General features: G+C 56.7%; 14 protein-coding genes across 14 annotated transcripts in view; 6 read left to right on the top strand and 8 right to left on the bottom strand.

Annotated features, from left to right (window-relative positions):
• CC84DRAFT_863372 (uncharacterized protein) overlaps positions 1-2,417 on the bottom strand; it is a 2,710-nt gene extending 293 nt beyond the window's left edge. The window contains exons 1-4 of the mRNA XM_018187683.1: positions 2,134-2,417; positions 1,835-2,087; positions 671-1,787; positions 47-623 (exon numbers count right to left, since the gene is read on the bottom strand). Of these exons, the coding sequence (XP_018034059.1) occupies positions 47-623; positions 671-1,787; positions 1,835-2,087; positions 2,134-2,326 (2,140 nt within the window). The 5' untranslated portion in view covers positions 2,327-2,417. The remainder of the gene's footprint in view (positions 1-46; positions 624-670; positions 1,788-1,834; positions 2,088-2,133) is intronic.
• Positions 2,062-2,862, bottom strand: CC84DRAFT_863381 (uncharacterized protein). The gene has a single exon (XM_018187684.1). It carries the CDS (start codon positions 2,740-2,742, stop codon positions 2,341-2,343), a length of 402 nt encoding a protein of 133 aa, XP_018034060.1. The 5' UTR covers positions 2,743-2,862; the 3' UTR covers positions 2,062-2,340.
• Positions 2,863-2,894: 32 nt separating this feature from the next.
• CC84DRAFT_863389 (uncharacterized protein) lies at positions 2,895-3,327 on the top strand. The gene has a single exon (XM_018187685.1). The coding sequence runs from the start codon at positions 2,959-2,961 to the stop codon at positions 3,211-3,213; it is 255 nt and encodes an 84-aa protein (XP_018034061.1). The 5' UTR covers positions 2,895-2,958; the 3' UTR covers positions 3,214-3,327.
• On the top strand, positions 3,328-3,781 carry CC84DRAFT_863390 (uncharacterized protein). Its single transcript, XM_018187686.1, has one exon. The coding sequence runs from the start codon at positions 3,442-3,444 to the stop codon at positions 3,733-3,735; it is 294 nt and encodes a 97-aa protein (XP_018034062.1). The 5' UTR covers positions 3,328-3,441; the 3' UTR covers positions 3,736-3,781.
• Positions 3,782-5,297: 1,516 nt separating this feature from the next.
• CC84DRAFT_863396 (uncharacterized protein) lies at positions 5,298-6,224 on the top strand. The gene has a single exon (XM_018187687.1). The coding sequence runs from the start codon at positions 5,459-5,461 to the stop codon at positions 6,044-6,046; it is 588 nt and encodes a 195-aa protein (XP_018034063.1). The 5' UTR covers positions 5,298-5,458; the 3' UTR covers positions 6,047-6,224.
• CC84DRAFT_863399 (DUF803-domain-containing protein) lies at positions 6,225-8,639 on the bottom strand. The gene is made up of 2 exons (XM_018187688.1): positions 7,683-8,639; positions 6,225-7,636 (listed from the first exon to the last, which is right to left on the bottom strand). The coding sequence occupies exons 1-2, from the start codon at positions 8,457-8,459 to the stop codon at positions 6,404-6,406; spliced, it is 2,010 nt and encodes a 669-aa protein (XP_018034064.1). The 5' UTR covers positions 8,460-8,639; the 3' UTR covers positions 6,225-6,403.
• A 577-nt stretch (positions 8,640-9,216) lies between these two features.
• On the top strand, positions 9,217-11,601 carry CC84DRAFT_1096115 (golgi transport complex subunit Cog4; the record flags this gene model as incomplete). The annotated part of the gene is made up of 2 exons (XM_018174651.1): positions 9,217-10,371; positions 10,417-11,601. 2 exons carry the CDS (start codon positions 9,217-9,219, stop codon positions 11,599-11,601), a joined length of 2,340 nt encoding a protein of 779 aa, XP_018034065.1.
• A 199-nt stretch (positions 11,602-11,800) lies between these two features.
• CC84DRAFT_863426 (uncharacterized protein) lies at positions 11,801-12,272 on the bottom strand. Its single transcript, XM_018187689.1, has one exon. It carries the CDS (start codon positions 12,147-12,149, stop codon positions 11,850-11,852), a length of 300 nt encoding a protein of 99 aa, XP_018034066.1. The 5' UTR covers positions 12,150-12,272; the 3' UTR covers positions 11,801-11,849.
• A 92-nt stretch (positions 12,273-12,364) lies between these two features.
• Positions 12,365-13,213, top strand: CC84DRAFT_1095776 (glycoside hydrolase; the record flags this gene model as incomplete). Its single annotated transcript, XM_018174631.1, has 2 exons — positions 12,365-12,852; positions 12,916-13,213. 2 exons carry the CDS (start codon positions 12,365-12,367, stop codon positions 13,211-13,213), a joined length of 786 nt encoding a protein of 261 aa, XP_018034067.1.
• A 242-nt stretch (positions 13,214-13,455) lies between these two features.
• Positions 13,456-14,347, bottom strand: CC84DRAFT_863466 (uncharacterized protein). Its single transcript, XM_018187690.1, has one exon. The coding sequence runs from the start codon at positions 14,042-14,044 to the stop codon at positions 13,562-13,564; it is 483 nt and encodes a 160-aa protein (XP_018034068.1). The 5' UTR covers positions 14,045-14,347; the 3' UTR covers positions 13,456-13,561.
• Positions 14,348-14,609: 262 nt separating this feature from the next.
• CC84DRAFT_1165893 (uncharacterized protein) lies at positions 14,610-15,476 on the bottom strand. The gene has a single exon (XM_018178820.1). The coding sequence runs from the start codon at positions 15,201-15,203 to the stop codon at positions 14,829-14,831; it is 375 nt and encodes a 124-aa protein (XP_018034069.1). The 5' UTR covers positions 15,204-15,476; the 3' UTR covers positions 14,610-14,828.
• Positions 15,477-17,193: 1,717 nt separating this feature from the next.
• CC84DRAFT_1218991 (uncharacterized protein) lies at positions 17,194-17,641 on the bottom strand (the record flags this gene model as incomplete). The annotated part of the gene is made up of 2 exons (XM_018183048.1): positions 17,194-17,562; positions 17,633-17,641. 2 exons carry the CDS (start codon positions 17,639-17,641, stop codon positions 17,194-17,196), a joined length of 378 nt encoding a protein of 125 aa, XP_018034070.1.
• A 2,807-nt stretch (positions 17,642-20,448) lies between these two features.
• Positions 20,449-22,698, top strand: CC84DRAFT_1165896 (uncharacterized protein). The gene has a single exon (XM_018178821.1). It carries the CDS (start codon positions 20,589-20,591, stop codon positions 22,227-22,229), a length of 1,641 nt encoding a protein of 546 aa, XP_018034071.1. The 5' UTR covers positions 20,449-20,588; the 3' UTR covers positions 22,230-22,698.
• A 55-nt stretch (positions 22,699-22,753) lies between these two features.
• CC84DRAFT_1095977 (uncharacterized protein) lies at positions 22,754-23,619 on the bottom strand (the record flags this gene model as incomplete). Its single annotated transcript, XM_018174641.1, has 2 exons — positions 22,754-23,405; positions 23,456-23,619. 2 exons carry the CDS (start codon positions 23,617-23,619, stop codon positions 22,754-22,756), a joined length of 816 nt encoding a protein of 271 aa, XP_018034072.1.
• Between the last annotated feature and the right edge of the window lie 918 nt (positions 23,620-24,537).

Here is a 24,537-nt window from a genome sequence, read left to right on the forward strand (position 1 = left end):
TCGGTCTCGTCCGTGGTGCTATCGTCGGTCTCGTCCGTGGTGCTATCGTCGGTCTCGTCCGTGGTGCTATCGTCGGTCTCATCGGTTGTGCCATCGTCGGTCTCATCGGTTGTGCCATCCTCAGTCTCATCGGTTGTGCCATCTTCAGTTTCGTCAGTTGTGCTGTCGTCGGTCTCATCGGTTGTGCTGTCATCGGTCTCGTCTGTGGTGCCATCTTCGGTCTCATCGGTGGTGCCATCTTCGGTCTCATCGGTGGTGCCATCTTCGGTCTCGTCCGTGGTTCCATCTTCGGTCTCGTCCGTGGTGCCATCTTCGGTCTCATCGGTGGCTCCCTCCTCATCCTCGTAGCTGAGGTCGTTGCACTGAGTGTCGGCATCGTCAATCGTAGAGATAAGCGCATCAAGACGAGGAAGGTCGAGCTCAGCCTCAACACCAACGTCAAGGACGGAAAGGAATTTGAAACCAATGGGGATGGACGGAACCATGGCAACACTGACGAAAGCGTCGAGCTGCTTCTTCTCGAAGTTGAACGGAAGGGGAGTCAGCGTGGAGTCCTGGAAACCGCTGACACCCGTCTTGGACATGTCGCCAAGGTCGATGCGCATGGTGGAGTTGCTTGGGACCTAGTGCTGTTAGCTTATGCAGTGATACGTTTGATATGGATACGTACCTCAAGGTTCATACCGTAGCTCATCTCGAAACCACCCTCCATCTCGTAGTCGGCCTCAAGGAGCGCCTCAAAGACGGCACCAGCACGTCCAACACCAGGGATAACGAAACCAAGGATGGGGAGCTCAAGTACACGGAAAGTGAAGTATCCAGTGCTCTTGGGCTTAGCACCCAGCTCGAAGTAAGCCTCCAGGCCGTTGGCCTTGAGCTCGACGAAACCGCCAGTGATAACCTTGCCCAAGTCGAAGTCGACGCCGCGCTTGGCCATCTTGGTGCGGCGGTCAAAGGGGTTTAGGTCAATGTCAGGAAGCTTGGTAGGGATGGGGATGTTGTTGATGATGCTTTCGGCCTTGGATTCAACGGCGCCGGCAATGCTGGTGATGGCGGCGACAGCAGTCTCAGCAACGCTCTCAACTTTGGAAGGAACAGCGTCGATAATGCTGGTGACCTTATCCACAGCCTCGCCGACCTTGCTGGTGACCTTGTCGGCAGCTTGATCGACCTTGCTCTCGAGCTTGTCCTTGGCCTCGTCCATCTTCTCGCCAATCTCGGCGATGGCGCTAGGAATGGCGCTGGCAACCATACCGGGGATCTCCTTGAGCTTGTCGGGGATGGCCTTGAGGGCTGCAGTGTCGATCTCGATGTTACCTTGCGAGAGGATTATCTCACCCCTGGTCAAGCACTTCTTGCAGGTGAGCTCGAGGGGGAGGTTGGCCATGTTGGTGAGAGTGAAGCCAACGGGAAGACCGGCAAGGAACTCATCGGGCTTGAAGGTCTTGTTGGTCACTTCCCACTTGAGGTCGAACTTGGCATCGTGGACATTGGGGTCCGAATCTTCAGGAACCTCGCCTAGAACCTCAGTGGCGTTCTTCGCGCCCGCTGCCATGCCCTCGGCCATCTCAGCGTCCGCCGCAACAGTCTCAGCGGTGCCTATCGCGCCCTCTAGCCTGGCCAACTGACGTTTGCGGATCTTGAGATCGGTGTGCTCGCGGATAGAGTGGTGCTCCTCAGTATGGCCAAAGCCAACCTCGATGCGGTCAAAAGCATGCTCGAACAGGGACTCCATTACGTCGAGTTCAAGGGTCGATCCGTCGCCACTTGCCGAAGCACCGTGGACACTAGATATATTAGTAATTGGGCCATTGCCATGTTCGTCTTGACATACGTGTAAACTGATCGCTCGCCTGCCGGGTTGCAGCCAAGGTGCGAAGTGACAATGATACCCCCCTCAGGACCGTGGCACGCCAACCGAGCATCAATAGCCGAAGAAGTATCGGCGAACTTCAGTGTGACCTTTCCATTGACACACTGCACATCCTCAAGGTGGTGTTCAATGTCTTCCAAGTTGAGAATTGGCTTTTTAGAAGCGACCTTCAAGTTCGAAGCGAAGATGGAGTGGCCGTTGTATCTTGTGGGCTCTGTTGTATGTTAGTTGGTATTGCCAAAGTCGGATGGAGTATGTACCTTCGATGTAAGGGAGGTCGAGTGCGAATGTCGGCTCGATCTTCGTTGATCGCTTATGAGCGGACCTCTTCGTTCCCGCACGCAACACCCTGTCGTTGGCCGTAGGAGTACGAGCCGCAACGCTCGCCGCCTCTGCACCGATCGATCCTGCTAACAACAGCGCCGTGGCTGCCTTGTAAACGCTGAAAACCATGATGTAAAATGCTTTCAAATGTGTATCTTAATGTGAAATGTTGGGTATAAGAAAAGACTGTGAATCGAGTACCTCGCAGAGAGTACTATAGAGCGAATGGACGAAGAGCTGCCCTTTCGGGATGAAGCTCTAGACAAAAGAACGACTGAATGAAAAAAGAGAGAACGCAACACACCAAGTGCAATGCAAGAAGCCTGTGAGATCACGTCGAGCCCGGGAGGGAACGCCGTTTGTATAATGCCCTCATGGCGGCGCAGTAGGCTACTGGCTGCTGATCCACCGGACAAGATCCTGCTCGGTATTGCTTGCGTCCATCTGAGCCAAAGTCCATCTGACAGGGTACACGCCCCAGGACTCACACTAGCCAATGTGCGAACTGGATGCCCTACAAGATGGCATGCGCAGGCCCGTTTCATGGGCCCGAAACGAGATTAGTGCAAAGGACTGAACGTCCGGAGGCACGGTCGGACGCATGCTCACGATAGCTATTATTGGGCCGAAGTGGGCCACTGTAGAAAACGGGTAGGAGTTTGGAGAGAGGATGGAAGATCAAACGTGAGCGATCGCTGCGACTTCCATGCGGGCTTAGGAGCTAGGGATGAATCGGGTCAAGTGCACTCGCTTCGTCTGCCATGTGGGGTCGGGGGGCTGAGAGATCCGACCCTTACGCGTTGCAAACCCGACCGACAACTTCAATGTGTGAGAAGTTCATCCATTTACTTACTACCCAGCTAATCATTTTTGTCTTCCAACATCGTCTTGCTGTGATACCGCTTATTCACTGCTTTGCTCGCGTCAATATCTCGCAGCACAGCAACAGTGCCGGAACCGTCCAACCTTCGGACATCGCGCCGCCACGCCCATCGGACTTCGCAGGCTCATCTTAGCAGCCCTTCACTCGCCTGCCACAATTATATCTCCGGACGGATAAGCCTCCCCCGCCCGGGCCATCTAATTTCCATAGCTTTCGGCGCTGCAACCTCATCGCACCATGCGTTTGGCACAGCCCTGGCGTGTTCTCTTCTGCGACATAAACCTTCTTATCCAGCGGCCCTCCGCCGTTTCACACCGTGCTCACTCAGAATGCGAAATCGCGAAGCATCGCCCTGGTTCAGATGTTATTGATTGCCTTCATCGGCTTACATTCGCAGAGCTACGGTGCGCAAACATGGCCTTGCAATGTTGGCACTTCCGCCAAGGTCAGGCAGGACATGCTGGAAATACCTCTCGAGCTCTTTTCCACATTAGATAGACAGCGCGCCATATCATACCTACTAGGAGCGAATCGACGACATCTACCGCACGAGGTTTTTGCATGCCCTCCGGAGCTCATCTGGCCCCCCGGTGACCTTCGTTCAGGTGTCACAGCGCTTGGCGACTGCGCTCACGTGCTCGAGCGGACTTCGTAATGCGCACAGACGCTTAGTCGCACCGCGTGTATAGAATGTCCGCAACGTCGTGAAATACTGCTCTAAAATACGACTAGCATGGCAAAGCGATGACCAAATACCGTTGCTGGTGTCATCACGAAATCTCACATGCTCTCGCAACTCGAGGCGCGAGTTGACCTTGGAGTTCTAATGTGGAGATTCAACGTGCACTTTCCACTGCGCATTCAACTTAAAGATTGCGCCTACTAGATTTCGACCCATGCGTTTGAGACCCACAGTCAACCCGCGGACTCCTGTCGATTACATAATCCGCAACAAGAACTGGCGAGTTCCACTAGTAAAGTAACCACTTCGTCAACCTATTGTTTACAACCGACTGCTCCTCAGCCTCATTATTGAGCCAAAACAGTTAACCAGCCTCGTTCTCTGTTGCACCTTGCCACTTGGACTCTCTTTTCAACGCCAATGTTAGCCAAAACTCCTTCAACCCGCTCTAATCCGACTCTGCATCTAACCCTGATCTCCAACCCTGGCATCTAATCACAGTCGAGATGAGACCCCCCAACTTCAATCGCTAATAAATCTACGGCCTACATCGCCCTAGTTCCCGTTGTCTCCAAAGCCATCTCCACTCTATCCTAGACGCAACCACCATACCCCCGCGCGCCACCGCTACTCCCCAGCCATGCCTTTCCGCTATCCCGACAGCTGCTCACGCCAACATGTGGTACACCGAGTATGTGCCGCCTTTCGTTGCTGCTCGTCCTGCCCAATCCTGCATCCCACCCCTCTACGCTTGTACACGCCCTTCCATTCTGCACGTAGACGACCATACATCCCCGAACCCACGCGCTGCCCCATCCATCTTTTTGCGACTTCAATGAAGCGCCAGAAACCAGAAGCCACTTCGAGGCCCGGCTCAAAAAACCGAGTTCTCGATTTCTTGTTTGATCTGGCCATTGACTCTAGACTATGTGGGTATATGCAGTACTACAAGTGTGTTGGTAGGGGTGAGTGAGTGAGTGAGTCGCGCGCATGCTACCCTGACCCCATCTCACTTCTGCGTGCACAAAGCCACGCCAGAAGCGGGTCCCGGCGGGTGTTGTGCGCAGACTCTTCCTCTGCTTTGGGACAGGTCGCGCGGGTCTGATGTTTGATTACGTCGTTGGTATCACACGGTCCAGTGCTTGACTACTACGATGCCTCAACGTAAAGCACTGGAGACCAGGATCCAGCCACTTGCTTTGAGCTACGCCTTTAGTTTACCATATTACTACTGTAGATTCCTATAATTATGGCTAGCTCGTTATCAGTAACTATATCACGCTAGCTAGGAGTAGCACTTGCGTTATTTCAAAGTACTTAACTAGGGTGGAGACGGCGCATAATCTTGCATGCCACATCTATTACAAGGCTAAGATAGCTTCGGGACGCTGCAAAGGTGTCAAGAAGACTAAGTAAGATCTCATACTTAGGATTTTGAGCAGTGCATGCAGGCTCCTATCGCTAATAATAGTGATTGCTGCGATGCAACAAATTGAGGCTCTTTAGGAGATGGCTTGGAATACATCAACAGAATCGTAATATACGGGTCCAAGCTAGCTCTGGATATGCTCAAGAACTTATAGTAGACGCCTACTGCATTTGACAGCTACTAATAAAGTGATTGTGGTGTATTCCACATCCAAAGTCAAAGTAGCCCTGTAATTTTCCTTCTCAGAGGGTTTTCCTGCACACAGTGATGGATATTACGGGTCTGCTGCAAGCAGCTTTGAAACGCGCGGTCCTGCTACGAGAATGTGCAACCCCATCCAGTGCACCCGAGACGGAGGCTCCACATCGCAGATGGATCCAAACTAAGACCCAACCCGCCCACGCTGCGCCAGGTCCGACCTCAGTGTCTGATGTGAGTTCCCAACCCCATCCCACCACGGTCCAGCCACCACGCATCCAAGCCACCGATATGCAACTCTTGAAAAATTCACCCCACGGCTCACGCACTCATCGCCAGTCGCCCTGCAGCCAGTCTGCCCAGATGCCCTGCCCAGCCCAGCCACCGCCTCACCCTCACCCTGCACTTCCCGTACCAGCCCTTCCCGTGTTTGACGCAGCTAGTGACCTGCGCTTCTGGGGAGTAAACGCGGCACTACGCTGCATACCTTGGAGTGCGCACGCCATCCGACGCAACCACTGGCTCGGCCAGACCATCCAGCAACCTGGACAGGTTTTCGTTGATTTCAACGAACCCGCGAAATGGAGGGTAGGCGGGGGCAGGTTTGTGCGTGGGGTGAGACAGTCGGTTGGATCTGCAGGACGGGACGCTGCCTGAGAGATGGACTTGGTAGTTTGTCTCGGTTTCGGGAGAGGGAACGTCCCTGTGGTGTAGCTGCGACTCGGACGTGAAGACAAGAGACTTTCATTACATGTACATCGTAACCTCGTGACTGCCAATGCCACGGCCCTGCTGGCTCGCCGTTGCTAGCTGTATACACACGTCTCCCTCTCCTCGCATGTATGATACCTCTTGTCTCGCTATCGTACACCCCGTCCAACGCCGCGCTGATATCCAAAAGAATCCCAAGACAGTCGGAATGGCATCGCTTCGACTTGCGTCGCATCGCGTTGGTATCATGCGCTCAAATCAAAACAATGTCCTCGCCTCGCTTCCCATCTCCTCCCTCTTCCTTCATATAAACGCCCCAGGCCCACTCGGCTTCCTCGTCTCAAACTCCTTGTCGTCCTCGGGATCCCACTCCTCGGTGTCCACCCTCCTCAGCTGCGCACCCCCACTGCTCCCCCGCCCCGGACTCATCGCTCTTTCCGGGCTCATACTCCTCCCACCGACCACCCACTCCCCCTCCTCATCCGTATACCCCGGCGGACTCCCCTCGCGACTATCGCGACTCGGTATAGGCCCCAAGATGCGGGAGTCGCCCTTGACGAGCCCCAGCCGCTCCTCCTCGGTGGCTTCCTTGGCATTGTGGCTGCCCTTCCGACTATGCCGGCTGACGGGCCGCGAGGTGACGGAGCTACCCGCGCCAGACTCGCTGCGCTTGCGGCTGAAGACGTTTTGGAAGGAGAACTGGCGCTTTGCAATGTGCGGGGGCGGGCGGGGGGGATGCAGTTCGCCGGGGGCGTCCTCGAAGTCGGGGTCGTGCGGGTGCGGCGGGTGCGGGAGGGTGCCGAACTGAATGGTGGTGTCGTGCGGCTTGTAGGCGGTGTCGGTGTGCATGTAGTTCTTTGAGGGGCTGTCGGCGGTGGTGGGCGGCAGGGACTCGAGGTCCATGTCTCTGGGATGGTTGGAGCTGCTTGTCGATTTGCCGCGCGAGCGGAGACGCTGGAAGAAGCCCGGGTGGTAGGCGGTGTCGTTGTCCGAGTCGGAGTCGTCTTCGGGGAAGTGCGACATGCCGAGTGGGGGGTGGACCGTTTTGTGGACGACGGTGGCGCTTCGTGTGGGCGGGCGGTTGGGGTCGAGCACGGTTTTTCGTCTGCGTAGGCCATCGAATTCGACCGTTTCGCCTTCGCCAATGGGCTGCATGTGCTCTTCGTGTAGTTTCTTCACCTCCTGGAGCTGCTTCTCGCTCCTCGCCCTGGAGATGGAACGCAGGATGGCACCGCCACCGCGGATGGTGTCTGCTCTTGGCTCGTATTCGGGCTCTTCTTGTTCAGCGACGGTGCGGACTTGGTCGAGATCGCCCTTGAACACGGCAGCGTCGGGTACGTCCTTGGCCGATTTGGAGAGTTGCAGCAGGACGACGCCCGTGCAGATCTGCAGGAAGCCCATGATGATGGTGGTGATGCTGATGACTGTGCCCTTGAAACCTTGGAACAGGATGGCGGAGGTGACGATGGTGGCAGACGTGAAGAAGACGTAGTATGTAGGGGTGACCAGGGCGGCGTTGAACAAGTTGAGCGCTTTCTGGGAACTGTTAGCACGGACCGAGGCATGACCACGGAAGACTCACATTGAGGTATATGATTTCGGTGAGCAGGGTACTGATGACAAACACGAGTAAGACGTATAGGAACCATTCCTTGAACTGGGACTGGCCGTTGATCTGGGCAATGATGGCGGCCCCGAGACCCTGCGTCGCCACGACACTGAGGCCGCCGATCAGACTGCAGATGGTAAGATATACCATCATAGACTTCTTTCCGTACTTGGGCCCCAGCCAGAGAGCAATGACGACACTGGCCACAATGACGACGCCGCCGTACACGAGGAAGCCGGGCGCAATGACGAGTTTCTTCATGTCCTGGATGTTGGACACGGCAGACTGCTGCGGGGCATTGAGAGCAATGATGATGGAGCCAATGATGCAGTTGACGCAGCCAATCTTGCCGACAAAACTCAAGCGCTCCTTGAGGAAGATGGCGGACAGGATTGCGGCGACCACGACGGTCAGCGCCCCCATGGGCGTGACGAGGATGGCGTCGACAAAGGCGTAGGCGACAAAGTTGCAGATCTCGCCGATGATCATGAGCGTCATGCCCGACCACCACCAGAAGTTCTTGAGGTATCCGTAGCCGTCGCCGGCGGCCTCATTGTACTTTTCGTTTGCCTTGAGCAGGCCGTGCTTCTTCAGGACAAAGGACACGCCGATGAACAGGCCCGAGGAGATGGCGAGGATTATGCCGACGATTTTGTAGGCAGGCGGGCGGGACGACGTGTCGCCGCCCATGCCGCCGGAGCGGTGGTAGAGGTGGTGGGCATCGTGGAGCAGCTGGCCAGCCGAGTCCATGGCGGCGGGCGCGCGGAGGTCCCGCGGCAGGGTTGCGGGCGGCGGCGGCGGATGCTCGCAGCGCAGCCAGCAGCAGCGCGTCCGGACGGCAGCGAAGAGGCTCGGTTCTCAGGGCAGCGGCGTGGCCGTCGAAGGCATGTGGGGGAACAGAGCGATTGCGTCTGCGCCGGCGTCGTGGTGGTGCTCGCGGGCACAGACTCGGGCCTCGACGTAACGGGCAATGTGTTTGCGGAGAGGCCGTCGCGCGAGCCCGTGGTTGCACAGCTGGCGAGGAATGCGTCGAAAGAAGACTGAGACGGCCGACGTGAGCGCCCGAGCGACGTTTGTATGTCCCGGTCGCCGCTGCGCAGCTGTGCTCGATTTAGCGGGCGCTGCGCCTGCGTCGTAGCGGTGCGGCGTATGCAGGCGGGCGTCTAGACGGGTCCGCCAGGCGTGCTGGAAATAGCAGAGGGAGCGGGAGCAGAGGAGCAGCCGCAGAAGTCTCGCAGGCAGCCGTGTGGATGCGATGCAAACAAACAAGCGGTTCGAGTGGGTATAGCAACGGCACGCCGGGGCAGGGAGCGTGGCCGTCGAGCCTGTGCGCACGGCGAGGCTGGCGCTGTGCGTCGCGGCCGGCCGTCTTCCAGGTTTCATGGGCGACGGCGGCGGCGGCCCCTGCAGCAGCGCCATCCAGGTCGTCGTCCACCCAGCCAACCCTTGCAGCCGCCCACGACGCCCATCGACAACGCGCCCATCGCACCCCGCGCCCGCCGCGAGCATGGACAACGGCAACGGCGCCCCCGCGCCCGCCCTCGACGTCTACGCAGCCGCGTCGGTCGCCGAGATCCACGCCGCGCTGGCCGCGCTGCACCAGCACGAGGCCGCCGTGACGCAGCGCCTCGACGCCCTCGTGGCCTCGCAGAAGGACCTCTCCCGCGAGCTCGGCCGCCTCGACCTGCTGCGCGCCCACCTCGGCACCCACGTCGTCAACACGCGCGCCATCAGCCATGCCATGCTCTCCGACGCCGCCTCCACCGCGAACCGCATCTCGCGCGCCGTCAAGCGCCTGGACCACGAGCAGGCCAACGTCAGGGCCACCCTCGACGTCGTCGAGCAGGTCGCCGAGCTCAAGGCGTGCGTGCTGGGCGTGCATGGCTCCATGGGCGCCCCGCAGGACTGGGAGACGGCCGCCGCGTACCTCAGCCGCGCAGCCAGAATCCCCGACGAGGTCATCGACGGCACCTTCGCCGAAGAGATCGTCCCCACGGCCGACGTCCCCGACCCGCCACGCCAGACGCTCGATGCCGCCGCCGAGTCGCTGTGCGGCCTGTTCCTGCGCGAGTTTGAAAAGGCGGCTGCCGACGGCGACGGCTCACGCGTCACGAGGTTCTTCAAGCTGTTCCCCCTGATCGGGCGGACAGACACGGGACTCGATGCATACGGCCGCTACGTGTGCCAGGGCGTTGCTGCGAGAGCCCGCACAAACTTCAACGGCGCCCCGCTGGCCCAGCGCCAGGAGAGCTACTTCTACGGCCAGACCCTCACCAAGCTGTTCGAGCACATCGCCCAGATTGTAGACGGCCACGAGCCCCTCGTAGAACGCCATTACGGCCCTGGCATGATGGCAAAGGTCATCGAGCGCCTGCAGGTCGAGGCCGATGTCCAAGGGGGTATCGTCTTGGACACATGGCACGACGAGCGCAGCATCGACCGTAAACTGACCGACATCAAGTCATATGCTTATTCGTTCCTGTTGCAGAGCTTCAAACCCGCCAGTGGAAACCCCCGGTCCAATTCCCCAGCCAACCCAGCTCCACGTACCAGCGAAGATGAAGGCGTCGACATGAAGGAGGTCGATGGCCTACTCGCAGAGTGCGCCCTCATGCTCGGCCGCTGGGCTCTCTACGCCCGCTTCATTTCCGACAAGTGCGCAGTATGTGCTTCTTTCCCCGTCGTGCCATTTTTCTTACATCTCTAGCCTTCCCAGCCTGAAGATCGCATCGACCATGGCCTCGTAATGCCCCAATTCCTAGCCACCAGCAACCTGCACCGAAAGGTCTCCAGCCACCTGATCGAGCCCTTCAACTTCATGACCACCTTTTTCTTCAGACGCTCCGTGGAGAAGGCCTTCCAGATGGACCAGTCGCCGTCAGGCCTCAATCTCAACCCTGCCAAGCCCCTCAGCGCCGAACCGCCCTTCATCACCACGGCTGTCGACACCGTCATGTACATCCTGAACCAAGTGCTGCAGCGCGCGTTAGCGACCTCCCAGCGCGACGTCATCGCCAACGTCGTCCCTACCGTCGGCAGCCTCCTAGGGACCGACTTCATCGGCATGATCCAGCGCAAGATGCGCGACGAGAGCTACCCCCGCCCCATCATCCAAGGCGGCCTCCCCCCAGAAGACAAGGTCATCGCCTTCCTTGTCCTCATCAACAACCTCGACGTCTCCAACGAGTACATTAAACGCATCGTCGAGCAGCAGCTTGGCGGCCCTCGCTCCGACTCGTCCAATTCCCCCCAGGAGAACCTCTTCCCCTTTGGCCACGATGCAAAATTCGTAGAAACAAAGCTGAGGAACCTCGAACATTCTTTCGCTGTCAACAGCGGCGAGCTGCTCAACGACGGCATCCAAGTCGCCTTCCACACCGTCCTGAAACCCCGCGTCCGGCCCATCCTCGCCGAGGCCTTTCGCGATATCAACTACCGCCCCTCGGAGGACGAGGCCAACGGCGAAGATGGAGAGGAAGACGATGCAGACCTGGTAAAGGCGCGCTTTGACCGCGGCTGGGGGGCGCTCATCCGGCCCATCAAGCGCATTCTCACCACCGCCAACTTCGACCGCCTCCTTTCTGTCGCGCTCGCGTATCTAGCCAGCGCACTGGAGAAGCGCATCAAAGGACAGCACGGGCTAGTCAACGAGCTGGGGGCCGTGCGTCTCGAGCGCGACATCTCGGGCATTGTCACGGCAGCGGTGGGAGGCGGCAAGTACGCGCTGCGCGACGCCTTCACCAAGTGCACGCAGATGACGCTGATCATGAACATGGAGGACGACGAGTGGGAGGAGGTGTGCGCGGAAGAGACAGGCGACTCGGGCATCGCGTGGGTGCTTAGCGCCGACGAGAGGAGCTTTGCGAGGAGCATTGTCAAGGGGCCGCGGTGAAGTGGTGGTACGACCAAAAATGAATTCAACAACATTGCCGAACCTGGGTCCCGCCAGTAGAAAGAAGCAATACCCCTCCGCGTACAAATGATCAAGACGCGACCTCGGAACCAAACGGACCCATGCAAGGGTGTTTTGCGCTCCGAGACCTGGACGTGGGATAGATTGGGGCGTCATGTGACGGAAGGACGGGTGGGTGGGGGAGGCGAAGCGGCGGGGCTGCGGGGCGGATGAGATTCAGAGGCAGGTTAGGAGCGAAAAAAGTGTGCTGGCATTGTCCAGGTGGGACGCTCGAGAGAGGCGGACCTGTGATGGTCTACATGGTGAGTGGGATGTGGCGGCTGACGAGACGGATATCGCATCGGTATTAAGCGCTCTCTACTACGGTACTCGAAGACGGACGGATATCGCATCGGTATTAAGCGCTCTCTACTACGGTACTCGAAGACGAGACTCGGAGCCAACCTGGCCCATGCAAAACTGTTTCGTGTTCTGAGACCTTGACGTGGGATAGATTGGGGCATCATGTGACCGTTCATCAAAGCCATATTAGCCAGATCCTGCTGATCTCACCGTTATTAGTACCAGCCAAATGCCTCGCACAGCACTGAGCGAGTTTAACTCGAGTAGATTGACCCCGGGCCGATGGATCGCGAGAGATGTATGCAGACATGACCCATGTGGTGGGTAGTCTCGCAGCCAGGCACCGTCTTGGTCCCCATCACCCACCTCAGCAAGACCCCGATCCGAAAATCCAAAGACGATGGCCCCTCACGCGCTCTTCCTCCTCGCATCATGCCTCCCTGTCGCCCTCGCCCACGGCATGATCTACGACATCTGGTCCAACGGCCACCGCTACCCGGGCTGGAACGCAAACGGCAACCTGACGTCCTATCCCCCCGACACCCCAGCCTGGTACACCACCAACGCCGGCGGCGGCCCGCTGCACCCCTCTGACGCCAACCGCCCGCAAATCATCTGCGCAAAAGGCGGCTCCAACGCCAACATGAGCGCGCCCGTTGCTGCGGGCGCGGACGTGCGGGTGCGCTGGTGGATGGTCGACCAGGCGTGGCCGGTGGGGCACCACGGGCCGATTCTCAGTTATCTGGCGAGCTGCAACGGGCGCTGCGAGGACGTGGACATGGCGGCGCTGAGGTTCGTCAAGATTGCGGAGCGGGGCTGGGTCAACGGCACCGTGTACCAGGAGGGGTACTGGGCGACGGACGAGATGATTGCGAACAACGGGTCTTGGTATGTGCCGTCCCGTTCCCCCGCCATCCACCGCTTGTGACTGACGGCCTCGCGCGCTCCCAGGACCATCCGCGTGCCCCCCAACCTCGCGCCCGGCGAGTATGTGCTCAGGCACGAGATCATCGCGCTGCACGTTGCGTTCACGAGCACGGGGCCGTATTCTCTCGACGGCGCGGAGTTTTATCCGCAGTGCGTGAGCTTGAAGGTTGAAGGGGGCGGGACGGTGCAAGTGAGCGGGGGGGTGGATGCGAGGACCTTGTACAAGGGGGATGAGCCGGGGTTGACGCTGAACATCCACACGGGTCCGGACCACGCGGGCTATGTCGTGCCTGGGCCGCCGGTATGGACGGGTGCGGACTGACGTCGGAGGTTTCCAGGACATATCATCGGAGCTTGAGGTGGAGACGGCCCCGTAAACTTCTGATAGACTCGAGTCAGTGTGTTCATGGCTCTCCTGCGTTGCGCTTCTCGTGTTTCGCCTAGCCTTTATATAGCACGCGTCTTTGATGCCACAGATGAATGAAAAGCTCCGCTAGGCGACCACTGTTCATGCTGCGGGGCAACGCATCGTCAGCGTCGACCAAAGCAAGCTCTTAATTAGTTATCAAGATTCAAGCGAGGTTATGTTAGTCCTTGAGACTCTGTGACTCCTCGTTCTGTGGGCTGTTAGGTAGGGTTTGGAACGATATGTTCGTCCGCTAGGGCGATGTCAAGTATGTATGTGGAGTACTAAGCCGAAGAACGACGCCTGCCTGTGAACTCTACAGATACAGATTCTTGGGGTCGTAGCCACAGAGGGAATTGGCCGGCAGAAGATCGAATGGAGCACACCTTGGCCAGCCCCCGTGGTGGCTCTACAGCGAGGAACGGCCCAGACCGTCCAGCCAGGCTCTGCGCTGCTTTTCCAAACAAGCAGAAGCTCCACCGCGACGTGGCCACAGTTCGAGCAAGCAGAAACCCGAAGAACACGGCATAAGCACGCTGGCACTGGCAGGCTTGAGTCTGCTCTGTGCTGAGCAAGACGAGCTGGACGGTGGAGGCGGCGAGGAGCGTCATTGTGCCCAGATATCGAGCCAGACATACAGAGATACTTTTTCAGGTCCGGTAGGTGGAATTCGGGGAGAGTCTCTGTGCTGCAGACCCGGTCTGCGCGCGCGTAATGTGCATCTTGACAAGCGCAGGCTTCGTCCATTCACTTCACAGTTGCTGCCTTGGTTGCATACGAAGACGCTGGGGAGAACCTGGTGGTGGTTGAACGAGGTTGAGTTCGGGGAAGAGTCTCTGCGTTCCATCGCTGTATTGTCGTCTGCAGTGGGTTCTGCCATGGAGAAGTCAGTTGAGGGTCGATTGGTAGTCGAGCTGAAATAGCGGCCGAGTCCAAGTGTTGTTGGAATCGCAATCCAGGTGAGCCCGATCTCGCGCTTGACGCCGGGCGTCATGACAACCCAGTGCGAAGGTGACTGCTCATTGCAGGCGCGCCCAAGCGACCTTACTGTGCAAGCCTCACGACACTCCTAGGCGGGCTGAGCTCGAAGCAAGGCCACTCAATGGTCTGTGTAACAGAGCTGATCACTGCCCAGGACAGGAAGTCGACATGGGAATACGAGAAAGCTAAGCGATCCTACACAGCATATGACGTGCACAGAGCATGCGAGCAAAGGGATCATAGAGCACGGCGAACAGGTTTTTGAGCAACGACATGAAATTGGGTGATGAGATTCGTGGTAACATAAGTGGTATCGAGCGCTGAAAACACGCTAAGAAATCGCTGGAAAAAAACGCTGGGACAAGATCGACGCATTCGTTATAGTCGTACAGGTTCGATCGCTTGTGGTGTAGTGCATGCATGCTCCACGCATGCACGCGACGGTGCGAAGGCCATTGCTAGTTCGCCCGGAACAGCGCTCTGGTCGTCGTGCAGTCTTCCACCCAGAAGTTGACTTCGTCATATCGTACACTCCCTTCCTCCCCTCCACTCACACCCAAAGCAAAACGCCCAAACCCAGGGCGCCAAGCTCAAGCACGACGTTCGAAGTCAGCATCGCCGCCGCGCTGTCCGAGTCGTTTCCGGATTTGTTGCCACTCTTGCCGATTTTGCTCCCCGTCTTGCTCCCGGAACTGCTCTTACTTCCGGAGCTGCTCTTGCCGCCGCTGCTGCTGGAGCTGGAGCTGCTACTTCCGCTTTTTGGGTCGCGAGCTTCGAGGAAAGCGGCGGCGCGCGCGTCAACTTCCGGCGCGAAAGACGGTGCATCGGTGAGGACTTCGAGAGAAGGGTCCGCGAGGGGCTTGGGTGCGGGAGTGGCGAGGGTGGTGGCGGCGAACATAATGGTGAACGCTGCCGCGGGTCTCATCTTGATTGTGTAGTAATGGTGAGCGAAAGGAAATAGCAGAGTCGTCGGATTCTCCTTAAAGGTGGACTTTGAGGATTGAGGTTGGAATGGTGATGGTCCTCTGAAATGTAGGAGGGGTGGAGAATGGTATGTAGATGGACGTTAGAGAGCCTCTTGGAAGTGATGCTAAGGGTGGGATATAATCCTAGAAGATGGGATGGTTGGATATTCAGTGGCCCTCCATCACACCTTCATCCTACCTTATATAAATCTCCTAGGCTATGACTTCAGCTCTACAACCCAAGGCATCGCCAACATCCTACACAGCAGCGATCAGTAGCACAGCCAGGACGTCACAGGCAACCCATCCCCCCTCGCACCAAGGGCATTGTAGAAGGTATCGCCAGCGCAGGCTGCGCAGCGCTATGACGTCGGAGACCCCCGACCAATCAGACATCTGGACCCCATGATGCTGGCACTTGGCGCGGATTTAGCAGGCTTGGCGGCGTCGAGCGGAACGCTGAACAAGCCCGCGCTTGAAGCTTAATGACGGCACAGCCTTGGGATGCACCTGCACTCTTTTGCCCCGATGGGGAAATTCAAAGTGTGAGCGAGGTGGGGCCGCGTCCATGCGGAGGGCTGATGTAGATGAATAAGGTATGCCTTGAATAGATCAGCTTTGTTGACGGCGTGGCATAGGTCGACTGGCGCTGAGGATCGCTGGCCATTGACCGATCTCAGGGAAATAGATCTATCTCCTTGTCTGGCTGTAGAAACAAATTTCGTCGCCAGTCGCAAAAGGATGTCAGGCAGAGCCAACCGCACGAGCGCTGTCTGTTCGCACGTCAAGACTCGGAACCACGTGGGCGGTGAGTGCTGTAAAGACGGCCGACAGATGTAATCGCGTGGTCCCTTAGGGCGTGGGGCGGAATTTTGGTACTGATTAAGCTTACCATGGGTACCAGCCAGGATACACCCGTGTCCGCGGAAACCTCATCTTAAGGGGCTTAGAGAAATGTCTATGCTCAATGAAGCCAACAAGCAAAGTGGCAGCGGCTGAGCACGTTTATCGTTTCCCGTTATTTCGTTGCTTAAAGAGAAGTCATCAAGGTATCGAGCATTTTGGGGTTGATCATCGGCCAGCACAGCCCTCCAAATGAGAGCACACTAGTCAGCGATGAACGCAGTCGCGAGAGCTTCGTCTGAGTTAGTCGGACCGAAAAGAGTTGCGAGAATGTCATGGCTGGCTGGGATGAGTTTCAGCTAGCTTCGCACTCGCTTAAGGTCACTGCTTCACCGTGTATTATTTTGGTATGCCTTACACAGTGTCCCCATTTCTGCTATAGAATCAGACCAGCCAGAGTTTTGATGTTGGAAACAACATGACCTTGCTTGAGCACCCTTGATATCTGGAATGAACCCTGACTTACTCAGCTTGTTCTCGGGTGAGCTGACCGCACTCCGCTAGTCGTTTGCCCATCAATGTCGAATGCTTACAAGGCCCCGACAGCCCAGACCTTGAGACGGTGTCATGTCGGGCAGGCTGCTGAATAAACCCTGAGTTAGGAATTTGTTGAGCACCTTCATGCGAGGTAGCAGTGTGTGGGGGGAGACTTTGCCTTTGTACAGCACCTTATCCGGTGCCACGTTAACCTCCCAGCTCCGCCTACTCAATGATCACTACAGCGCTGCTGCCTAGCTAGCACTTGCGTAAAACCCTAGAATGAGTTTGTGCAGGGTAAGTAGCCTTCAGGGTCTAGACATCATAGACAAAAGGGGGCACTGTTTCAATTCGATGCTTTCGTCACACATGAGGTATGGTACCATGGATGATGTGTAACAGAAACACAGTGTCATTCGCTTATTACAGTGATTGATAGTCGTACTCTCACCGTGAGTACCCTCATGCACCGCTATTAGAACCTAGATCGTAGTAGCAAACATGTTCCAGCATCATCCCCCTTTCCAAATGCCCAGTCGCCCGACATTGTGTCTTGAGCAATCCACATCCTCACATCCAGAGCATCATGCCCACCCCAAGAGCACCAAGCTCGAGTACAACATTCGATGTCAGAATGGGTGCCGCGCTGTCTGTGTCGTTGCCGCTCGTGAGGTTGTGGTCGTTCTTCTTGGGCTTCTTCTTATTTGGATCCCGAGCTGCGACGAAGTCTGCGGCGCGTGCATCAACTTCGGGGGCGTATGATGGCGCGTTGGCGACGACGTCTGATGGTTCTGGGTTCGCAGCAGGCGCAGGCGTGGCCAGTGCAGTCGCCGTAAGGAGGATGGTGATAGCGCTGGTTAATCTCATTTCGAGTTTTAGGGATAGAAGCGCTGGTGAGCTGGTGAGGTTGGATGATAGGATGGGGATTGCAAAGATTCTCTAGGAGTTTCGGATCTGGTGGGATCGTGATGTCTTTCTCCAAGTCGAGGCGCCTACCATTTATACATACACTTGACATCTTGAGGAGCTGAGGCTGCGCATACACATCTTACAAGGCGATTAGTGACATCAGCGGTGACAGCGCAATGTCGAGTAGGCTCAGCCTTTGGAAGACATGCCTGGTTTGCCCATCGGAGTATGCCGCTGCTGCTCATGAAAAACTTGTGCAGGATACTATACATGTGGGAAGGTTTTGGCGTGGTATGTCACTGCACCGCCGACGGCAAGATCTAATTCCGAAATTTGGCGGGATGCCTAAAGCTTTAAACGGGGTGGTACCTGGGAGGCTAACTCTACGTCCCGCTTGTGCATTCCCTTCTCAGAAACAAACAGGCAGGGATCGTCTGGTAACAGATGCTTGCGCTACGCCACATCGGTTGGTGAATGTCTGATTTGTTCAGCGCGCGATCTACAAAGTAGAATCGCGCCCGATACGGAATTCCTGGCCTAGATACAAACTACGTAATTAAAGTTTTATGCTTGATCTGCGAGACCCAGATCTTTGCCTGAAAAGGCCCACTCTCATTGGCTTCTCTAGATGATCCAATGTGCGGTAAATGACAACACTCGTCCAACACGATCGAAGACCGTGTACGCAACGATAATAACATCCTCAAAGCGATCGAGAACTGCAAATATCGCCCTAAATTAGTATACCACCTACTATGCAATGAGACGCCTCGTACATTGAGACTCAAGGTACAGGGTTCGCCTCCGATAGAAACACGGGATGAGAAGCGACCAGTGTTGACTTGCCCTACTGAGCCTCTATCTTTAGTCCCACAATGTACGGCCGGTGCCACCTTCAACGTCGCAAACGTGACTCTTCATCGCCACCCATGGCACATGGGATGGAATTACGCACACTGTGCATACGGTTACATGGGGGCCATCGAGAAGAGTCTTCTGATTGACGAATTTCCGACGAATTTCCAGTCTGGGAAACCCTGGAGACCTCGTTGTCATCGCCCATTGGTAGTGGGTGGAGATTTGGCTTCAAGGCGTCCATTAAGGATGAGTCGGTCATGCATCGATGGACGGAGACATGTACACGAGGTGGTCGTTGGGCGTACACTGACGACAACTTATAACGAATGACCAAACCTGTTTTCTTCCATGATCCACATGCATCGCTGCCCTCGCACCCTTTTCACTGTTAGCATCAAGATTCCACGATATGCTGTCGATTGGCCCAGTCGAGGACATTTCCGTAGCATCGAAGAAATTCTGAAGAGGCAACCTTTGAGTGAGACGTGATCCAATATTGACTTCGCCGTTGTCGTGCCCAAATTACGAGCGCCGTATCCCAAAGGTCTCAATGATACCTGGAGAAGCTTTGCTTGATGAAGCCCCTAGTGCTACAGCAATCGCTGCATGGAGACGCACGCGCAAGGGGGATGGTGATTCGGTGCTGGCGATCGATCCTTGGTTGGGTGGGAAGCTTTGCCCGTGGGATCTTTGCCCCAGTATTGTGGGGGATGTCTGACATCTAGATTGCCGAAAACGGGGATTTGAACACTCTTCTGTAAGACGAATCCCATTCCGTAAATTTAATGCATTCACGCCGTCACGACGTTTTAGTGAACAGAAACACTGTTATGCGTCTGTCAAGTGATGCTTATTCCGAATGTCGCCAGTAACAAGCAATTCGCGTTTTCACCTGAAAAGCGAAATAGCAACAAGCTAAAGAATAATCGTAAGGATTGACAAGACATCTTTACCAATCATGCGCGTGCAGTGACATAGCGAGATCCGTGAAGAAGACCATGACGATGTTTCACCCGCGAGAGGCAGGTGTCATGCAGGATCTGGCAGCGTTTTGCGAATCCCGCCGTTGGTTATCGCGTGATGCTGAACGCCGGTGATACGGCATCACGTCCAGATCCTGTTTCCTCGTAGTAGCCTGAGTGAACCCAGGGTCAATCGTGTCAAGACTTCGATAAGCACACCAGCCTCAATCCAGTAATCATATTTACATGAGATGCTGCATCGTCGGACACAGCATCGCCGAAATGGCTGTAAGTCGCTAATCCGCACGAGATGCATACAAGGAGCGTCGCCGCACATGGTGGACAGCTTCAAATATATACTAATTGATTCACAACAGCCGGCATGTGCCTCGTGAGATACGTCCGTTACAATGAGTATATGATGATGAAGGCAAATGGACGATTGTGATGAGTTGGAGACGCTAAAGACGAAGCTCCGACGACTTGAGGGGCTTGGTTCTGCCAAGCACACCTTCCGCGTTTGGTGCCCCGCAACTCCGCTTCTAGTCTCTATCTACGATCTCTCTTCACACTACGCCTTCATGACAGCACGAATCAGACTACGTTTGAAGACCAATAGCTCGTAATTTTGAAGCTTACTATTTTCCTCGTTTACAGAGTTCACATGGCCATCCAACGGTCGATCCTGGTTCAAATCAGCCTACCTAAGGTAGATCTGAAATAGTGTATCCGCTCCGTTCTCTATCATCATTGGACTGTTTTGGTGCTCTGCCAGCCCCTAAACCATGCTATGGGGTGTTCGATGAGGCTTCAGTGCCTAGCACCGGATCTGAGGCAGGGAGCCGAGAGTCTTGGCAGTTAATATATTCCTGGAGAAGCCAAGCCGAGCAGGAATGCAATCCGCGCGCGTTTGTTCTCGTGCGATCTATCCTATCTAATCTTTGCTAACATACTGTTCTCTGCGCGCTAATAGCACGTCCTCGTCCCCCTTAGCGACCGTTTTCCCTTCCCTAGCGCGTTTGAATATTCACCACCAGCGTCCACCAGACCCGCTCCGGGCTTGGCAGCATCAAGCCACCTTGCACTCTGTGCACCAACACGAGATCTCGTCCCACGCCTGTGCTACAGCATCGACCCAGCCTCTCTGTTAACCACAGTCCCCGCGCCTCCATCAGCCCAACAATGCCCCTTCGGTAACCCAACCCAGCGATCCGGCACTCCCCCGGACCGGACAAAATGTGGATCCCGCTCCCTGGACCCCTGCTACTCCTCACTCTGACTTCCACCCTCGTCCAGCCTGTCTACTCACAATGCCCCATTTACACAAACTACGCCTACCACAAGCATCTTCCCTTGTCGGAGGGCAAATGGCAGTTGGCATCTATGCGGCCTATCCCGCCATGCCGCACGTTCAAGAGCCAAGAAGTCGAGGACACGATTGAGCGACTGCGCAAGGTGATTGTAGATCCGGATCTGTTCAGATTGTTTGAGAATACGTGGCCGTCGACGCTGGACACGACAATTGCGTGGACAGGTGTTGCGAACAAGAGCGTGATAGTCGAGCTGGATCCCGTGATGAACAAAACAACCACCTGGGATGCGTCCCACAAGTTCCAGCTCACCCCGCAAGACGTGAAGAAGTTGGAGGAAGATAACGAAGAAGAGCTGAGTTTCGTAATCACGGGTGATATAGAGGCCATGTGGCTCCGCGACAGCGCAAACCAGCTGCAAGCCTACACCTCCGTCCTGCGCGCCTCAAGCAAAAGAGGCAGTCTGGCAAGTCTGTTCAGGGGTGCGATTAATCTCCAAGCTCGCTATATCCTCGGCGACCCCTTCTGCAACGCCTTCCAAGCCCCCGTAGAAAGCAAAATCATGCGCAAGAGCTCTGCAAACAGCGACACCATATCCCCGCCCTACGACTACATGACCGTCTTCAGCTGCCAGTGGGAGCTCGACAGCGTAGCCTCCTTCCTGCAGCTCTCGGCCGACTACTTGCGGATGACGGGCGACGTTGCATTCTTCGGGAAACACGCCTGGGTCAGCGCTGTCAAGAAAGTGCTGGAGATCACGGAGGCGATGATGATAGGCAGCTACGACGCAGCAGGAAACTGGCAGCACACGCCATACACGTACTGCGCGCCCTACGGCGGCACGCCCATCAACGACTGCAATGGCAGTCCGCACCGCGCGGTCGGGCTGGTACGAAGTTTCCAGCGCCCGAGCGATGATAGTTGTATCTACCAGTACCTCGTCCCGAGCAACATGATGTACGCTGTCGCGCTCAACGCCTCTTTGCCCATCATGGCCGCCGTTTCGCCCCGGGGTTCCAACCTCACAGCCTGGATGCGCAACATGTCGTCGACCATCACGACCGCTATCCAGGCGCACGCCATCGTCAAGGATCCCAACCACGGCCCGATATATGCCTACGAGATCGACGGCTACGGCTCCGCCATCCTCATGGACGACCCAAACGTCCCGTCGTTGCTTTCCGCGCCCTTCCTGAATTTTACATCCGCAACCAATCCCGTCTATGCGAACACGCGGCGCAAGATCTTGTCCAGGGATAACCCGTACTACGCGTGGGGCCCCGTGATCTCGGGCGTGGGGAGTATGCACACCCTACCCGGACGCGCGTGGCCGATGGCGAACATCATGGCCATTCTTACTTCTGACGACGACAATGAGATTATGAGGAATCTGAGGTGGCTGGTGCAGAGTACGGATGGGTATGGGCTGATGCACGAAAGCGTGCACGCGCACACGGCGGGGGTGTGGAGCAGGCAGTGGTTCAGCTGGGCGAACGGCCTGTTCGGGCAAGCCATCCTCGATCTCGAGCGCCGCAAACCCTGGATTCTGAGGATGGGGTTCCAGTGAGCGAGACCAGCAGCTGCAAGGAGAGCCTGGACATCTAGCCGCGCTCCCCCAGCGTCTCGCCGTTCCTCACAAATCCGAAGACGCAGCCCCGAGTCATGCGCGCCAGCCTACGAACCTGCCTCTGTATCTCCTCCGCCCCTCCGCCCCGCCACCCCCACCTACCATCCCACACCGAAGGCGGAGTAGACAGGAGCGTTTTTGCAGCTCAAGCCGGGCGAATTTCTGAGGGGTCCTCGGTGGACCTGGACTTGAGACGGTTAGTGTGCACATGTCAGGTCAGGACTGAATGCAGTGGGTCAAACCAGAGTGGGACTTGATGTGAATGGACGCTTGTGCTAGGAAATGTCAAGTTTGCACATTGCGGTCCATAGTTCGTCGCCTTGACGGGACGTGGATCACACGTCTAGTATGTTTGAGTATCTTGTTCACGGCCATCCCAATCAGGATGTCTTCATAACTTTTTGGTATCATCAGCATCGATCAAAACTTCCACCGCACACCTGAACGTCCCAGCCCACCCATTTTTAAATTGCCAGCCTCCCATTCCCAATCCACCCCGCGGCCCACACGCCGCCCACCTCCCTCGCGACATCCTCCGCCGTCTTCCCATTCGCATCCCGCATGCTCCTAATGTCCGTCTTATCCTCCGTCAGCCCGCGCATAATGCCCAGCGCCTCGGCCTCCTGGAAAACCTCGGGCGGGAACTCCAGCAGCGGGAGATTACTCGCGAGCAGCAGGAGCAGCCACGCGACCTCGCGGCTCTGCGCCTGGACCGCCGCGTGCAGCCCGGACTGCATGTCGCCGATTGGATCCTGGTAGCGCAGCAGCGCATCGATGCCGACGTCCGCGGTGTCCTCGCCCTCGCCCTCGGCCTCGTCAGCCATGTCGTCGTCCGAGTCCGAGTCGGACTCGTTGTCGCCCTGCAGCATCCCGATGATGGCGGACATGTCGCCCTCGCGGCAGAACTCGAGGAAGGCGCGGCACTTGCGGTCGGCCGGGTACGCTTTGAGGTACGACTCTTCGGTGAGGAGGGGCAGGATGTCGAGGTTTTCTTGCAGGCCGCCTTCGTTGTTGAGCGTGACGAGGACTTGCTGTGCGCCGGCGGCGGACGTCGAGGCGATGTTCTTGCCGCACGAGGGGCACTCGGTGATTTGGTAGGCTTCGAGGAGGCAGTCCCTTTGTTCAATGTCAGTGTGTATGCACAGGAGGCGTGGGGACGCTTGTACCAGTGGAAGTGACACCCGCAGTTCAGGTGCACGTCGTCGGGCACCATGTCTGGCGCTGCGGCGGGCGCTTTGCCAGAGGAGCCGCCCATCTGCACATCCTCGTCGTAGTCTTCTGGCTCGAACTCAACCTCGAGCGGCTTCTGGCATGCGACGCAGGCAGACATTGTGAATGAGGCGTTTGGGGTCGTGTTGTTGCGCCATGTTGATGCTGCGGCGGGCTCAACCGTGGCGGGGCTTTCCAAAATTTTGAGGGTCTGTGCCGAGACGCGTCGCGCGTCATCGTGCTTTGCCACAGCACGCTCTCGAAGTGACACCTGGGAGGCTATGCGTACTCCATGCATCAAGCGCGTCGCTGTGTCGCCCTTCGAAAACGCAGCCCGGGGAAATTCAGGGCACCAAAGTTTTCGCATCTCCGTGCTAATCATACTGTTGCATCGTGCGAATGAACGCTTGCTTTGAAAGCCAGCAACGCTTTACCATTGTACTCTCTGGAAGTACGCCTACAACTAGAGAGCGAACGTGTATTGTTTGCTCGCCCGAGTGCTACCCCGTTCCGCCCAGAGTTACAAACCATCTTAGACGTGACAGCTTCATCGCCATCCCGCACTGACCTTTGTCTTTCCAAGTCATCATGGCAACATACCGCAAGTCAAACTGCGCGTGCCTATCAGACGGGAGCTTTTGCAAACTCCAATGCCCTCTGCTATCCTATGCTGCTTCATGTTCCTACTATTCCATCAAAGCTCAGTACCCCATCTCTATCTGTTGACCAGCCAACATTCGATTTAAGCCCCAGCGTCTGTCGAGCTTGTTTTTGAAGCGTTGCATCCGAGCACCTACGAGCATGCTGTCAACTGCTGCAACTAGTTCATTCAAGCAGGGGTGGTACATACGGAATGCCCCCACAACAGTGTTCCTTTCTCCAATAATGGAGGTTACCAGCCTATCCCGTTCCCACATGATGTACAAGACCCGCGCCATGACCGGTCCCCACTCCGGCATCGCATCTCGGCGGGTAGATGATATGTGTCGTGGCAGGGACACCCCCAATAATCGACCTTCCTGCAATCTATATTGTGCAG

The sequence above is a fragment of the Paraphaeosphaeria sporulosa genome (assembly GCF_001642045.1).
Source record: "Paraphaeosphaeria sporulosa strain AP3s5-JAC2a unplaced genomic scaffold CC84scaffold_7, whole genome shotgun sequence".
NCBI lineage: Eukaryota > Fungi > Ascomycota > Dothideomycetes > Pleosporales > Didymosphaeriaceae > Paraphaeosphaeria > Paraphaeosphaeria sporulosa.